This window comes from Stomoxys calcitrans, chromosome 2 (assembly GCF_963082655.1).
Source record: "Stomoxys calcitrans chromosome 2, idStoCalc2.1, whole genome shotgun sequence".
Classification (NCBI taxonomy): Eukaryota; Metazoa; Arthropoda; class Insecta; order Diptera; family Muscidae; genus Stomoxys; species Stomoxys calcitrans.
This window is the reverse complement of record NC_081553.1, coordinates 184,245,784-184,263,355: the sequence shown is the minus strand read 5'-3', so window position 1 is coordinate 184,263,355 and position 17,572 is coordinate 184,245,784. Positions and strand designations below refer to the sequence as shown.

The window sequence follows — 17,572 nt, the reverse complement described above, 5'->3', positions numbered from 1 at the left end:
CGGTAAATATGTCCGATTTAGGGGTGTTTTGGGGGTTGGGTTGGTCACCCTTACACTTGGTCCGACAATTGGATATCAGATACGTTTTCTTATCCTAAATACCTTTCATTTGAGCACCATATTGTCGTGATTGTTCTAAATATATGTTTGGTGGGTTTTAGGGTGGGGCAGCTCCCCTAGGTACCCCATCCGAAATTTGGATACCAAATTTTTATTTTTTGGGGTACTATATGAGAGCACACAAAATATCGCTTAAATCGCACCACCCATCTCCGAGATCTGGCGTTTCTGAAAATTAGGATAAGGGGGTGGGTCCGCCCCCCTTCAGATGTCAAAAAATTTAGTACCCTATTTTCACCACGGGGTTATTGTGCACCATCTGTGAAAATTTCAAGAAAATCAGTTCAGCCGTTTCTGAGTCTATAAGGAACACACAAATATACATAAACAAACAAGCAAACAAACAAACACAAATTGATTTTTATATATAAGATATATTTTTTGTTATATTGTTTACGTCAAAAGACGTAAATATTATCCCATTCGGGGATCTAAAAATCCCAATTTTTCCTATTTAAATAGTAATGTAATTCCGCCCTCGAGCGACAAGAAAGTATCTGATTACTTTCTTGCCTCTCTTTATACCTTTTGCTGCACGAAGTGAGCCATATTGGAATTGCAGTTTCCGTAGAAACTTGCTATTCCGTTCTGTCCTTTCAACAATCCACATCATATTGGTAAGACTTAGTTCAAAGAAAATAAAAATTCCGAGAATTGATTCCAAACTCAATTCTAATTCCTTGTGTTTTATTTTCTTGTCTTTCATTTCAATTTCATTGGGGTCTTTACCATTTGAGCTATAAACCAATCGAATAGATAATTCTGTTGGTTTACATACTCTCAAGAGAGATTTTTTTCGCATAGATCTTTGGTGCTCCAGCTTACTCCGAAGCTATCCTACCATTCAGCTATTTTGTTCTGAACATTTGGTCCAATTCGAACCAGATTACGCAGCACTCTCTCAGAGCTTTTCATCTCCCACGCAGTCTTGATTATCAAAAGGTACGTACAGCGCGTTGGTATCACTCATTTTTTGTTTAGTGAATGTTTTGTGGTGGTGCCGGCAAATTTGTCGCATCGTTATTGTCAAAATCGATTAAATACATTATTGAGCTACCATTATACGAAGACATAATTCATAACTAAAAGGATCTGATTGGAAACACAATATTATCTGCACCAACAAAGTGAAAAGGAAGCGCATAATCCCTGTTCATCAAATTTACATTTTCCTACGTTTAAGCGGATAAAGTGTGGATTTTAAGCCGTAGCCAAAAAAGCCGAATATACCGACAACGAGGCATTAATTTGGGAACCCAGGTACTTTCATGGACTCTTTACTGTGAGTTGGGTTTGCTAAGGTAATGAAGATTCAGAATTTGGTTAAAATAATGCGCTAAAGTAACTTTCAAAAAAAAAAAAAAATAATTAAAATGAAAAATACGAGTACAATTTCTGAACAAAATATGCTTTCCTAAGTTAAATAAAATTTCCGAATCGAAGTATAATTTTGTACGAATTCGAGTGTCTGCATTGTATGCATTTCATAAACGTTTATTTTTTATACTAAACCAATATTAGCAAAATATTTAGACAAAACCGTTCTTGCAAAAATTATATTTTTTTTAAACATTTTGTGGAATAGTTGAGTTGTTTTAAACTTCAGTGTGAATCCAATCCCAAAGAAAACGTGGTTTAAGATTTATCCGCGCTTACAGGTTTTTTTTCAACATACACACGTATGTACATATGGAAAAAAAAAAAAATCCCATTTCCAGCAGTGAGAATTGCTAATGCGCATGCCCTCTCCCATTGATTTGCTAGTGAGCGATATTGAATATCACTCAATTTACTCTCCGGATTTACTGCACAAGTCCCCTGTTAATGAATCATATCACTCAAGAGTTCTGTTGATTTATTATGATTAGTTTGTGCGCATGTCCGAGCTTTTATTGCACTCGAGTTATTCATCTCCACTCTCTTTTTTTCTCTTAAGCTAAGTCCGGCTTAGGATCTTATTGTGCAAACTGGTTTGTGTGGAGCCCTAATATCCAAGTGCAAGCGGAGGTTGGTTAGAGAGACAGACCACTCATCTCTTGTTGTTTTATTTTTTTTTCTATACGATTAGATTTTTTTTGATTTTCTACGAGAGCAATTGCAAGAAGAAGCAGGAACATAAACAAACTTACAATACTTCCAATTGCTTTCTCCAATTCAGAGTTCGGTGACCTCTTTGCCTTTGAGGTGATGATCATATGGGCATGAGGCTTCCAATGAAATTTGTGTATCTGTGACATACATATATTGTTCGCTTTTTCATACAATTGTATCTTTTTGGTTCATCACCAGATACTTTGAAGAAAGGTATATAGGGTTGCCAAGTCAATTGGATGATTTGTGTACGTTGGTTCAGACTGAAGTTTTGTTTTCTTTTTTTTCCATGAAATCTCCATAAGACCTGCAAGCTATTGTATATTTGGTTATTTTAATAAGGTCTCAAAAAATTTCCATAAATTTGAAGATAACACGTTTTTTGAGCTTGTCCGTTTTTCCATGCGGGTTTAAGGCAAGCTTTTGAGACAAGGTTTGATTTTTGTGTTGGTTTTTTGCCAAGTTTATATTTTCCGTATCTTGGCTTAGAAACTTATTTTTCCCAAAACTAGCATAGCGCTTGTACGAGTTTTTCACTATAGGTTTTTTGAGGCAGACGAAATATTCGTAAAATTTCCTTATTTCTGTCCTTTTGGAGTCTTCTGCTATCATTGACGGGAGTTTTCGAGACATAATGTCGTTGGAGGAATTTATACGATTGGCCGACAACTTGGTCGAGTTTGAGGCCGCTTTGAATGCGAATGAACTGCCTGTTTCATCGCTTTGTCTTCTTGAGACCCATAGGGATGAAGCAAAGTCTATTTGGTCTCGCCTGAAGATGTCTTACGAGAAATGTCTTGTCGATATATCTACTGAGAAGAAAGATGATGGTGGGGTAGTTCTGGAGATCGAGTCCGTTAAGGAGAAATATAAGACTTCGTACTGTACATACTGCCGTTGCATCTCCAAACTGACCGAGACTATTCAGACATTCTCCTCCCCAGTTTCGCCTACAATTCCTAATACCAATCCGAGTTTCAATTTGCCTCCGATAGAATTGAATATTTTCCACGGTGATTTCAAATCATGGCCGACCTTCCGGGACTTATACACGGCGATTTGCATACAAAACTCCAAATTGAGTCCAGTGGAGAAGTTGTTTCATTTGTCGCAGAAGACGAAAGGCGAGGCACATGAAATTGTGTCCAAAAGCCCACTTACTAATGAGGGTTTCAGAACAGCTTGGACAAATTTATGCGCCCGGTATGACAACAAGCGAGTTCTCATTAATGAACAGCTGAAGACATTGTTCGGTCTTTCTGCCATCCATTCGGAAACGGCAGCTTCTCTCAAGAAGTTACAGAGGGATATCAATTCATGTATATCCACTTTGAGAAATCATCAGATCGATACCGACAGTTGGAATCCGATTTTCATCTTTCTTTGCTCAAATTGCCTTCCCGACTCCACCCTGACGCTTTGGGAACAGACCTTGAATGATAAGACCACCATTCCCAAGTGGTCCGATTTTGATGATTTCCTGACCAATCGGCATAGAACTTTGGAATCAGTTTCCGAAATCAGAGGTTCCAAGGAGCATTCCTCTACGAATACCGGTCCCAAATCCAAGACTAACGGCAACAATAAATCCAATTCAGGTAAAGTGCGGACGTTTCAAGCGCAGGTCAATCCGACCACTTGCAAGCTTTGTCCCAAAGAGGTCCACGTTATCAGAAAATGTCCAAAGTTTCTCGACATGAATTATAATCAAAGATTGACCGAGATTAAAAGACATAACTTGTGCTTAAATTGTTTTTCTAGTGCGCATATAGTCAAGGACTGCAAGAGTAAGCACTCCTGCTACAAATGCGGCAAGCGCCATAATACTCTGCTACATAGAGAAGCTGATCAACAAAAGGGCCCTACTGCACCGTCTTTCAATACCAATCAGACACCAAGGAATGATCTACTTCCTCCACCGTTTGTACCACACCCTTCTACTATATCCAATCTACAGTCCACAGGTTCGACAGGTAATGTGGTTCAAAGTTGTTTTGCTACAAATTCTAAAGGTGTGTTATTGGGGACGACTTTAGTAAGAATTCTTCACTCGGGCGAGATATATAGAGCTCGGGCCCTCCTTGATACGGGTTCCGAGGGGTCATTCATTTCGGAGAGGCTTTCCAATATGCTTCGACTTCCAACCAAGCGTGTCTCGGCTACAATTTCTGGTTTGAATCATTCTATTTCAGCGGCGGTCCAAAAGAAATGTTGCTTTGCTATAGGTTCGGAGATAGATGATGACTTTGAGCTCATCGTATCGGCATTGGTGGTCCCCCATCTTTCCAACAATCTCCCTTCCAATACTATAGATGTGCAATCTCTGTCGGATTTACCACCGCTTCAACTGGCCGATCCTCGGTTTTATGAGAGCGCAAAGATTGACTTACTTTTGGGAGCAGATGTCTTTCCTTCTATAATTTTATCCAGAAACCGAAATAATATTTGTGGTTCCTTAATGGCTCAGGAGACTGTATTTGGATGGATCCTGACCGGCCCCATTTCGTCGAGAACACTTTCGTCCTTTTCAACTCACGTATCGTTTTTTTGTGAAATTTCTTTAGATAAAGAGATTTCACGCTTTTGGGAGGTGGAAAATATTCCACAGAAGCGTGTTTTATCCCAGGACGATAGATTTTGTGAAGAATTATATCAGAGGACAACGAAGAGGAATCTCGAAGGGAGATACGTGGTTTCATTGCCATTTAAACAAGACTATCCCGATAAGTTGTGTCTTGGACAATCCAAGTCTAACGCAATGGCTCAATTCTTTCGCAATGAAGGACGCCTCCTTCGAAATCCTGAGTTGAAAAAGGAATATGATAACTCCTTGATAGAATATCTCTCTTTAGATCATATGACCCAGGTAGTTCCCGGTTCTATTTCTCAATCATCCTACTATTTACCTCATCACGCTGTGGTAAAGCCTGAAAGGACAACTACCAAGGTTCGAGTAGTGTTCAATGCATCCTCTCCTTCTTCCAACGGCGTTAGTTTGAATGATGTCCTCTACACCGGTCCTGTTTTACAGAATGATTTGACTGTTTTAATTCTTAAATGGCGATTTTATCGTTTTGTGCTAAACGGAGATATACAGAAGATGTATAGACAAATCCTGGTCAATCCTTCTCATATCCCTTTCCAACGGATTCTGTTCCGTACAAGCCAAAACGATCCCATCCAAGAATTCGAGTTGAAGACCGTTACATTTGGACTAAATTGTGCCCCCTATTTAGCCATTCGTACCATGATTCAATTGGCGAATGATGTTCAGGAAAGGTACCCTTTGGCAAGTCGAATCTTAAGGGAGTGTATGTATGTTGATGATGCTTTATTAGGGGCACATTCTATTGAAACGGCAATTGACGCCAGGGATGAACTTATCCAAGCTCTTCATTCGGCAGGATTCGAAATGAGAAAATGGATTTCTAATTCTAAAACCATCCTTGATGGATTGCCCTCGGATTATCTTTTAAGAACAGACTTTTTGGAATTCGAGGATCGTAGTTCTGCCAAGACTTTAGGAATACACTGGAACGCGCATTCAGATGAGTTTTTCTTTTCCACAACACAATTTCCATCTGATTGTTCCTACTCGAAAAGAGAAGTCCTTTCCCAGATAGCCAAATTATTCGATCCAGCCGGCTGGCTATCGCCTATCATTATAGTCGCAAAGATCATAATGCAAAGAATATGGATGGATCATATCGAATGGGATGAAGTCATTTCACCTGAACCTCTCTCTATGTGGAAGTCTTTTCAGGCCAATTATTCCAATATTGATAATATGAGAATTCCAAGATGGTTTGGTTATGCTCCTGAAGGCATCATCGAATTTCATGGGTTTTCTGATGCCTCAGAAAAGGCCTATGCTGCAGCCATTTATATCCGTGTGCTTTATCCGAATTCTGTTATAACCCATTTGATTAGTTCCAAAACCAAAGTGGCTCCACTAAAGACTTTGTCGATTCCTAGATTAGAGCTTTGTGGAGCCACACTGTTAGCGGAAATGGTGGACAATTTACTTCCTCAATTTGACATTCAAGACTACTCCTTATTTTGTTGGACTGATTCAACTATAGTCTTGTCGTGGCTTGCGAAACCACCCTGTTGTTGGAATACATTTGTGGCAAATAGGGTTTCCAGAATAACTCAAGTAGTAGATCCCTCAAAATGGTCTCATGTGGAGTCTGAACACAATCCTGCGGATTTAGCGAGTCGAGGTACCTATCCAAGCGAGTTAATAAATAGTAAACTATGGTGGAACGGACCAACTTGGTTATCTAAAGATTCAAAACATTGGCCGAAAAACACTACTAAAGAAATCGAGGAAACTGATCTGGAGAAAAAACCAATAAAGGTCCATTTCACTTATTTCCAAAACTTCGATGATGTGCTTGAGCGATTTTCCTCGTTTTCCAGAGCACTAAGAGTTATTGCGTACGTCTATCGTTTTTATTTCAACACGCACCCCAAATTTCGATCTAACTACCATCGATCCGATAACAAAATCACAAATTCCGAAATCCTTTTTGTCCGAAAACAACTTATATCCATTTACCAAAAGGCGTTTTATCCAAATGAGTACATGGTGCTTAGTTCCAAAAAGACCATTCCATCAACGAGTCCACTTTTATCCCTAAATCCATTTGTTGATGCTGAAGGAATTATGCGTGTATGCGGAAGATTAGAATTATCTCCAATGTTATCCTACAACGAGAGACATCCAATTCTTCTTCCCTACAACTGTCAATATTCCCGCCTTCTAATCCAATTTATTCACCAAATCAGTCTACATGGCGGAAACCAACTTGTACTTCGTTTGGTGCGAACTCAATACTGGATTCCTAAAGTACAAAACCTAATAAAAACTACAATTCATCGTTGCAAAACTTGTATAATTTACAAGAAGAAATTTCAACAACAAATGATGGCAGCATTGCCTCCTGAACGTTGTGAGATTTCCCGACCTTTTACTCATACAGGACTGGATTTTTCAGGTCCGTTCGAGATGAAAAGCTATGCAGGCAGATGCTGTCGTATTTCCAAAGCATACGTGTGTGTGTTCGTTTGTTTTTCCACTAAGGCGATACATTTAGAAACGACATCAGACTTGTCCACTTCCTCTTTCCTTGCAGCATTTAGTCGTTTTATCTCCAGACGGGGCTGCCCTCTACACTTACATTCAGATAATGGAACTACGTTTGTGGGAGCATCCCGAATAATGGCAAAAGAATTCATTCAAACGTCACATAAGGCAATAACTTCCAACTATGCCCATCAAAATTTGACATGGCACTTCATTCCGCCCGGAGCCCCCCATATGGGAGGATTATGGGAGGCTGGGGTCAAAAGTTTTAAGCAGCATTTTAAGAAAACTATAGGTCTTCAAAAATTCACATTCGAAGAATTCCAAACACTGCTATCCAAAATTGAAGCATGCCTTAATTCCAGGCCAATTTCTCCAAGTTCACAAAATCCAACAGATCTAGCAGCTTTGACACCAGGACATTTCTTAATTGGATCCCCGATCTTAGCTCCCTTGGAACCAGAAATAAGCCAAACACGCATTTCTATCCAAAACCGTTGGCAAAGACTGAAGACTTTTCATCAAATTTTCTGTGTGCGATGGAAAAACGAGTATCTGAAGGAGTTGCAAAAACGCCATAAATGGAAGAAACCCACAGAAGATCTAAAAGAACAAATGCTGGTTGTTATTAAGGAGGAGAACTTACCTCCTAATAGTTGGCGACTTGGTAGAATCACCAAGGTCCACCGTGGTGACGATAAACGCGTTAGAGTTGCTGATATCCTTACCCAAAAGGGTACTATAACAAGACCAATCACGAAATTAGTCGTGATTTCAGATGAAATTTCCTAAATAGCTTTCCAAATTAGTCCTCATCCTTACCAAAAATATACCTTTTTATCCTAGTTTGTTATCTTTATGTTTAATCTTTAAATTTTCTTGAATCCCGAATTCTAATATCCTTTCCGTTACAGCAGTATGAACTCCATTGAAAAATCAAAGCTACAGAGGGGCAAAACAACATTTGTTTGCAGATTATGTCGAAGGCCTCATGGACTTAGGGTCTGTAAGAGATTTCAAAACTTGAACGTATCGGAAAGATTGGCAGCTGTGAAGAAATATGGGTATTGTACAAATTGCCTCGCCCATTCCCACTCTCAGGGGTCCTGTTTCACAAGGACGGGCTGTACACATTGCCATGAAAAACATCATTCACTCCTTCATGTGAATTCACGACTTCGTAAAAGTTTGTCTTCTTCTTCTACTAAAACGGATCAACGGAAAATGTCTAGACACTCATCTATTGGAATTCAACCAACAACGGCCACGCGGAGGGAAAAAACCGATACGAAAGAGTCCTGTGAAAAGGACAGTTTGCCTTCAATTTCCATGTCTCTCAGTTCAATTCTTCAACAAAATGCAGCAACTTTGCTTCCTACAGCTATTGTAAAAATTCAGACAAAAGAAGGAAAACGTCTAGCCCGATGTTTGCTGGACACGGCCTCCCGCATGAGTTGGATTTCCAAAAAGTTTGCAGACAAGCTAAATTTAACAACCCTAGAGCTGGACAATGAAATTATCTGTCCCGTCACTTTATGGTCATGTGTTGATTCCAACTATAAGCTTAAAGCCACGCTGAGGGTCAATAATCGGATCAGTACAACCACCCCCAAAAAATCCCTACCGGAATCCATCAAATCCAATTTCCAAAACTTAATCCTTGCAGACAGCAATTTCTACAAATCCTCTGCTATAGACATTGTAGTGGGGGTTGACATTTATTCTCGTATTGTTCTTGATGGCATCTACATAAAAACTGGTCTTCCGACAGCCCAGAATACTGCATTTGGAATGATTTTGTATGGTACATTTTCACCTTAAGTTCAAAAATACATATATATATATATATATATATATATATATATAATATTAGTTAGTTTGAAGTACAATCCTGAACTATTTTAAATTTCTATTCTATCTAAACTGAATTGCCAATATTTAAGTTTATGAATTCCATTTTTGATTTAAATACACTTTTTAAGAATAATTATATTATTAAAGCATTTCCAAAATATCTCATTTCCTATTGTTGCAGTAATACTGGAAGGCGGGCAGAATGTTTACGTCAAAAGACGTAAATATTATCCCATTCGGGGATCTAAAAATCCCAATTTTTCCTATTTAAATAGTAATGTAATTCCGCCCTCGAGCGACAAGAAAGTATCTGATTACTTTCTTGCCTCTCTTTATACCTTTTGCTGCACGAAGTGAGCCATATTGGAATTGCAGTTTCCGTAGAAACTTGCTATTCCGTTCTGTCCTTTCAACAATCCACATCATATTGGTAAGACTTAGTTCAAAGAAAATAAAAATTCCGAGAATTGATTCCAAACTCAATTCTAATTCCTTGTGTTTTATTTTCTTGTCTTTCATTTCAATTTCATTGGGGTCTTTACCATTTGAGCTATAAACCAATCGAATAGATAATTCTGTTGGTTTACATACTCTCAAGAGAGATTTTTTTCGCATAGATCTTTGGTGCTCCAGCTTACTCCGAAGCTATCCTACCATTCAGCTATTTTGTTCTGAACATTTGGTCCTTCGAACCGGATTACGCAGCACTCTCTCAGAGCTTTTCATCTCCCACGCAGTCTTGATTATCAAAAGGTACGTACAGCGCGTTGGTATCACTCATTTTTTGTTTAGTGAATGTTTTGTGGTGGTGCCGGCAAATTTGTCGCATCGTTATTGTCAAAATCGATTAAATACATTATTGAGCTACCATTATACGAAGACATAATTCATAACTAAAAGGATCTGATTGGAAACACAATATTATCTGCACCAACAAAGTGAAAAGGAAGCGCATAATCCCTGTTCATCAAATTTACATTTTCCTACGTTTAAGCGGATAAAGTGTGGATTTTAAGCCGTAGCCAAAAAAGCCGAATATACCGACAACGAGGCATTAATTTGGGAACCCAGGTACTTTCATGGACTCTTTACTGTGAGTTGGGTTTGCTAAGGTAATGAAGATTCAGAATTTGGTTAAAATAATGCGCTAAAGTAACTTTCAAAAAAAAAAAAAAAAATAATTAAAATGAAAAATACGAGTACAATTTCTGAACAAAATATGCTTTCCTAAGTTAAATAAAATTTCCGAATCGAAGTATAATTTTGTACGAATTCGAGTGTCTGCATTGTATGCATTTCATAAACGTTTATTTTTTATACTAAACCAATATTAGCAAAATATTTAGACAAAACCGTTCTTGCAAAAATTATATTTTTTTTAAACATTTTGTGGAATAGTTGAGTTGTTTTAAACTTCAGTGTGAATCCAATCCCAAAGAAAACGTGGTTTAAGATTTATCCGCGCTTACATGTTTTTTTTCAATATACACACGTATGTACATATGGAAAAAAAAAAAAATCCCATTTCCAGCAGTGAGAATTGCTAATGCGCATGCCCTCTCCCATTGATTTGCTAGTGAGCGATATTGAATATCACTCAATTTACTCTCCGGATTTACTGCACAAGTCCCCTGTTAATGAATCATATCACTCAAGAGTTCTGTTGATTTATTATGATTAGTTTGTGCGCATGTCCGAGCTTTTATTGCACTCGAGTTATTCATCTCCACTCTCTTTTTTTCTCTTAAGCTAAGTCCGGCTTAGGATCTTATTGTGCAAACTGGTTTGTGTGGAGCCCTAATATCCAAGTGCAAGCGGAGGTTGGTTAGAGAGACAGACCACTCATCTCTTGTTGTTTTATTTTTTTTTTCTATACGATTAGATTTTTTTTGATTTTCTACGAGAGCAATTGCAAGAAGAAGCAGGAACATAAACAAACTTACAATACTTCCAATTGCTTTCTCCAATTCAGAGTTCGGTGACCTCTTTGCCTTTGAGGTGATGATCATATGGGCATGAGGCTTCCAATGAAATTTGTGTATCTGTGACATACATATATTGTTCGCTTTTTCATACAATTGTATCTTTTTGGTTCATCACCAGATACTTTGAAGAAAGGTATATAGGGTTGCCAAGTCAATTGGATGATTTGTGTACGTTGGTTCAGACTGAAGTTTTGTTTTCTTTTTTTTCCATGAAATCTCCATAAGACCTGCAAGCTATTGTATATTTGGTTATTTTAATAAGTTCTCAAAAAATTTCCATAAATTTGAAGATAACACGTTTTTTGAGCTTGTCCGTTTTTCCATGCGGGTTTAAGGCAAGCTTTTGAGACAAGGTTTGATTTTTGTGTTGGTTTTTTGCCAAGTTTATATTTTCCGTATCTTGGCTTAGAAACTTATTTTTCCCAAAACTAGCATAGCGCTTGTACGAGTTTTTCACTATAGGTTTTTTGAGGCAGACGAAATATTCGTAAAATTTCCTTATTTCTGTCCTTTTGGAGTCTTCTGCTATCATTGACGGGAGTTTTCGAGACATAATGTCGTTGGAGGAATTTATACGATTGGCCGACAACTTGGTCGAGTTTGAGGCCGCTTTGAATGCGAATGAACTGCCTGTTTCATCGCTTTGTCTTCTTGAGACCCATAGGGATGAAGCAAAGTCTATTTGGTCTCGCCTGAAGATGTCTTACGAGAAATGTCTTGTCGATATATCTACTGAGAAGAAAGATGATGGTGGGGTAGTTCTGGAGATCGAGTCCGTTAAGGAGAAATATAAGACTTCGTACTGTACATACTGCCGTTGCATCTCCAAACTGACCGAGACTATTCAGACATTCTCCTCCCCAGTTTCGCCTACAATTCCTAATACCAATCCGAGTTTCAATTTGCCTCCGATAGAATTGAATATTTTCCACGGTGATTTCAAATCATGGCCGACCTTCCGGGACTTATACACGGCGATTTGCATACAAAACTCCAAATTGAGTCCAGTGGAGAAGTTGTTTCATTTGTCGCAGAAGACGAAAGGCGAGGCACATGAAATTGTGTCCAAAAGCCCACTTACTAATGAGGGTTTCAGAACAGCTTGGACAAATTTATGCGCCCGGTATGACAACAAGCGAGTTCTCATTAATGAACAGCTGAAGACATTGTTCGGTCTTTCTGCCATCCATTCGGAAACGGCAGCTTCTCTCAAGAAGTTACAGAGGGATATCAATTCATGTATATCCACTTTGAGAAATCATCAGATCGATACCGACAGTTGGAATCCGATTTTCATCTTTCTTTGCTCAAATTGCCTTCCCGACTCCACCCTGACGCTTTGGGAACAGACCTTGAATGATAAGACCACCATTCCCAAGTGGTCCGATTTTGATGATTTCCTGACCAATCGGCATAGAACTTTGGAATCAGTTTCCGAAATCAGAGGTTCCAAGGAGCATTCCTCTACGAATACCGGTCCCAAATCCAAGACTAACGGCAACAATAAATCCAATTCAGGTAAAGTGCGGACGTTTCAAGCGCAGGTCAATCCGACCACTTGCAAGCTTTGTCCCAAAGAGGTCCACGTTATCAGAAAATGTCCAAAGTTTCTCGACATGAATTATAATCAAAGATTGACCGAGATTAAAAGACATAACTTGTGCTTAAATTGTTTTTCTAGTGCGCATATAGTCAAGGACTGCAAGAGTAAGCACTCCTGCTACAAATGCGGCAAGCGCCATAATACTCTGCTACATAGAGAAGCTGATCAACAAAAGGGCCCTACTGCACCGTCTTTCAATACCAATCAGACACCAAGGAATGATCTACTTCCTCCACCGTTTGTACCACACCCTTCTACTATATCCAATCTACAGTCCACAGGTTCGACAGGTAATGTGGTTCAAAGTTGTTTTGCTACAAATTCTAAAGGTGTGTTATTGGGGACGACTTTAGTAAGAATTCTTCACTCGGGCGAGATATATAGAGCTCGGGCCCTCCTTGATTCGGGTTCCGAGGGGTCATTCATTTCGGAGAGGCTTTCCAATATGCTTCGACTTCCAACCAAGCGTGTCTCGGCTACAATTTCTGGTTTGAATCATTCTATTTCAGCGGCGGTCCAAAAGAAATGTTGCTTTGCTATAGGTTCGGAGATAGATGATGACTTTGAGCTCATCGTATCGGCATTGGTGGTCCCCCATCTTTCCAACAATCTCCCTTCCAATACTATAGATGTGCAATCTCTGTCGGATTTACCACCGCTTCAACTGGCCGATCCTCGGTTTTATGAGAGCGCAAAGATTGACTTACTTTTGGGAGCAGATGTCTTTCCTTCTATAATTTTATCCAGAAACCGAAATAATATTTGTGGTTCCTTAATGGCTCAGGAGACTGTATTTGGATGGATCCTGACCGGCCCCATTTCGTCGAGAACACTTTCGTCCTTTTCAACTCACGTATCGTTTTTTTGTGAAATTTCTTTAGATAAAGAGATTTCACGCTTTTGGGAGGTGGAAAATATTCCACAGAAGCGTGTTTTATCCCAGGACGATAGATTTTGTGAAGAATTATATCAGAGGACAACGAAGAGGAATCTCGAAGGGAGATACGTGGTTTCATTGCCATTTAAACAAGACTATCCCGATAAGTTGTGTCTTGGACAATCCAAGTCTAACGCAATGGCTCAATTCTTTCGCAATGAAGGACGCCTCCTTCGAAATCCTGAGTTGAAAAAGGAATATGATAACTCCTTGATAGAATATCTCTCTTTAGATCATATGACCCAGGTAGTTCCCGGTTCTATTTCTCAATCATCCTACTATTTACCTCATCACGCTGTGGTAAAGCCTGAAAGGACAACTACCAAGGTTCGAGTAGTGTTCAATGCATCCTCTCCTTCTTCCAACGGCGTAAGTTTGAATGATGTCCTCTACACCGGTCCTGTTTTACAGAATGATTTGACTGTTTTAATTCTTAAATGGCGATTTTATCGTTTTGTGCTAAACGGAGATATACAGAAGATGTATAGACAAATCCTGGTCAATCCTTCTCATATCCCTTTCCAACGGATTCTGTTCCGTACAAGCCAAAACGATCCCATCCAAGAATTCGAGTTGAAGACCGTTACATTTGGACTAAATTGTGCCCCCTATTTAGCCATTCGTACCATGATTCAATTGGCGAATGATGTTCAGGAAAGGTACCCTTTGGCAAGTCGAATCTTAAGGGAGTGTATGTATGTTGATGATGCTTTATTAGGGGCACATTCTATTGAAACGGCAATTGACGCCAGGGATGAACTTATCCAAGCTCTTCATTCGGCAGGATTCGAAATGAGAAAATGGATTTCTAATTCTAAAACCATCCTTGATGGATTGCCCTCGGATTATCTTTTAAGAACAGACTTTTTGGAATTCGAGGATCGTAGTTCTGCCAAGACTTTAGGAATACACTGGAACGCGCATTCAGATGAGTTTTTCTTTTCCACAACACAATTTCCATCTGATTGTTCCTACTCGAAAAGAGAAGTCCTTTCCCAGATAGCCAAATTATTCGATCCAGCCGGCTGGCTATCGCCTATCATTATAGTCGCAAAGATCATAATGCAAAGAATATGGATGGATCATATCGAATGGGATGAAGTCATTTCACCTGAACCTCTCTCTATGTGGAAGTCTTTTCAGGCCAATTATTCCAATATTGATAATATGAGAATTCCAAGATGGTTTGGTTATGCTCCTGAAGGCATCATCGAATTTCATGGGTTTTCTGATGCCTCAGAAAAGGCCTATGCTGCAGCCATTTATATCCGTGTGCTTTATCCGAATTCTGTTATAACCCATTTGATTAGTTCCAAAACCAAAGTGGCTCCACTAAAGACTTTGTCGATTCCTAGATTAGAGCTTTGTGGAGCCACACTGTTAGCGGAAATGGTGGACAATTTACTTCCTCAATTTGACATTCAAGACTACTCCTTATTTTGTTGGACTGATTCAACTATAGTCTTGTCGTGGCTTGCGAAACCACCCTGTTGTTGGAATACATTTGTGGCAAATAGGGTTTCCAGAATAACTCAAGTAGTAGATCCCTCAAAATGGTCTCATGTGGAGTCTGAACACAATCCTGCGGATTTAGCGAGTCGAGGTACCTATCCAAGCGAGTTAATAAATAGTAAACTATGGTGGAACGGACCAACTTGGTTATCTAAAGATTCAAAACATTGGCCGAAAAACACTACTAAAGAAATCGAGGAAACTGATCTGGAGAAAAAACCAATAAAGGTCCATTTCACTTATTTCCAAAACTTCGATGATGTGCTTGAGCGATTTTCCTCGTTTTCCAGAGCACTAAGAGTTATTGCGTACGTCTATCGTTTTTATTTCAACACGCACCCCAAATTTCGATCTAACTACCATCGATCCGATAACAAAATCACAAATTCCGAAATCCTTTTTGTCCGAAAACAACTTATATCCATTTACCAAAAGGCGTTTTATCCAAATGAGTACATGGTGCTTAGTTCCAAAAAGACCATTCCATCAACGAGTCCACTTTTATCCCTAAATCCATTTGTTGATGCTGAAGGAATTATGCGTGTATGCGGAAGATTAGAATTATCTCCAATGTTATCCTACAACGAGAGACATCCAATTCTTCTTCCCTACAACTGTCAATATTCCCGCCTTCTAATCCAATTTATTCACCAAATCAGTCTACATGGCGGAAACCAACTTGTACTTCGTTTGGTGCGAACTCAATACTGGATTCCTAAAGTACAAAACCTAATAAAAACTACAATTCATCGTTGCAAAACTTGTATAATTTACAAGAAGAAATTTCAACAACAAATGATGGCATCGTTGCCTCCTGAACGTTGTGAGATTTCCCGACCTTTTACTCATACAGGACTGGATTTTTCAGGTCCGTTCGAGATGAAAAGCTATGCAGGCAGATGCTGTCGTATTTCCAAAGCATACGTGTGTGTGTTCGTTTGTTTTTCCACTAAGGCGATACATTTAGAAACGACATCAGACTTGTCCACTTCCTCTTTCCTTGCAGCATTTAGTCGTTTTATCTCCAGACGGGGCTGCCCTCTACACTTACATTCAGATAATGGAACTACGTTTGTGGGAGCATCCCGAATAATGGCAAAAGAATTCATTCAAACGTCACATAAGGCAATAACTTCCAACTATGCCCATCAAAATTTGACATGGCACTTCATTCCGCCCGGAGCCCCCCATATGGGAGGATTATGGGAGGCTGGGGTCAAAAGTTTTAAGCAGCATTTTAAGAAAACTATAGGTCTTCAAAAATTCACATTCGAAGAATTCCAAACACTGCTATCCAAAATTGAAGCATGCCTTAATTCCAGGCCAATTTCTCCAAGTTCACAAAATCCAACAGATCTAGCAGCTTTGACACCAGGACATTTCTTAATTGGATCCCCGATCTTAGCTCCCTTGGAACCAGAAATAAGCCAAACACGCATTTCTATCCAAAACCGTTGGCAAAGACTGAAGACTTTTCATCAAATTTTCTGTGTGCGATGGAAAAACGAGTATCTGAAGGAGTTGCAAAAACGCCATAAATGGAAGAAACCCACAGAAGATCTAAAAGAACAAATGCTGGTTGTTATTAAGGAGGAGAACTTACCTCCTAATAGTTGGCGACTTGGTAGAATCACCAAGGTCCACCGTGGTGACGATAAACGCGTTAGAGTTGCTGATATCCTTACCCAAAAGGGTACTATAACAAGACCAATCACGAAATTAGTCGTGATTTCAGATGAAATTTCCTAAATAGCTTTCCAAATTAGTCCTCATCCTTACCAAAAATATACCTTTTTATCCTAGTTTGTTATCTTTATGTTTAATCTTTAAATTTTCTTGAATCCCGAATTCTAATATCCTTTCCGTTACAGCAGTATGAACTCCATTGAAAAATCAAAGCTACAGAGGGGCAAAACAACATTTGTTTGCAGATTATGTCGAAGGCCTCATGGACTTAGGGTCTGTAAGAGATTTCAAAACTTGAACGTATCGGAAAGATTGGCAGCTGTGAAGAAATATGGGTATTGTACAAATTGCCTCGCCCATTCCCACTCTCAGGGGTCCTGTTTCACAAGGACGGGCTGTACACATTGCCATGAAAAACATCATTCACTCCTTCATGTGAATTCACGACTTCGTAAAAGTTTGTCTTCTTCTTCTACTAAAACGGATCAACGGAAAATGTCTAGACACTCATCTATTGGAATTCAACCAACAACGGCCACGCGGAGGGAAAAAACCGATACGAAAGAGTCCTGTGAAAAGGACTGTTTGCCTTCAATTTCCATGTCTCTCAGTTCAATTCTTCAACAAAATGCAGCAACTTTGCTTCCTACAGCTATTGTAAAAATTCAGACAAAAGAAGGAAAACGTCTAGCCCG

At 39.1% G+C, this 17,572-nt stretch overlaps 3 protein-coding genes across 3 annotated transcripts; all 3 read left to right on the top strand.

Moving 5' to 3' along the window:
* Window positions 1-1,101: 1,101 nt before the first annotated feature.
* On the top strand, window positions 1,102-9,121 carry LOC131994815 (uncharacterized). The gene is made up of 2 exons (XM_059361709.1): window positions 1,102-1,421; window positions 8,215-9,121. Exon 2 carries the CDS (start codon window positions 8,219-8,221, stop codon window positions 9,119-9,121), a length of 903 nt encoding a protein of 300 aa, XP_059217692.1. The 5' UTR covers window positions 1,102-1,421; window positions 8,215-8,218.
* LOC131994816 (uncharacterized) lies at window positions 2,846-8,092 on the top strand. The gene has a single exon (XM_059361710.1). It carries the CDS (start codon window positions 2,846-2,848, stop codon window positions 8,090-8,092), a length of 5,247 nt encoding a protein of 1,748 aa, XP_059217693.1.
* A 2,572-nt stretch (window positions 9,122-11,693) lies between the features above and the next one.
* LOC131994814 (uncharacterized) lies at window positions 11,694-16,940 on the top strand. The gene has a single exon (XM_059361708.1). It carries the CDS (start codon window positions 11,694-11,696, stop codon window positions 16,938-16,940), a length of 5,247 nt encoding a protein of 1,748 aa, XP_059217691.1.
* Window positions 16,941-17,572: the final 632 nt, after the last annotated feature.

Coding starts and splice junctions, on each gene's coding strand:
- LOC131994816 (XM_059361710.1), top strand. CDS start 2,846: ATGTCGTTGGAGGAATTTATACGATTGGCCGACAACTTGGTCGAGTTT.
- LOC131994815 (XM_059361709.1), top strand. CDS start 8,219: ATGAACTCCATTGAAAAATCAAAGCTACAGAGGGGCAAAACAACATTT.
- LOC131994814 (XM_059361708.1), top strand. CDS start 11,694: ATGTCGTTGGAGGAATTTATACGATTGGCCGACAACTTGGTCGAGTTT.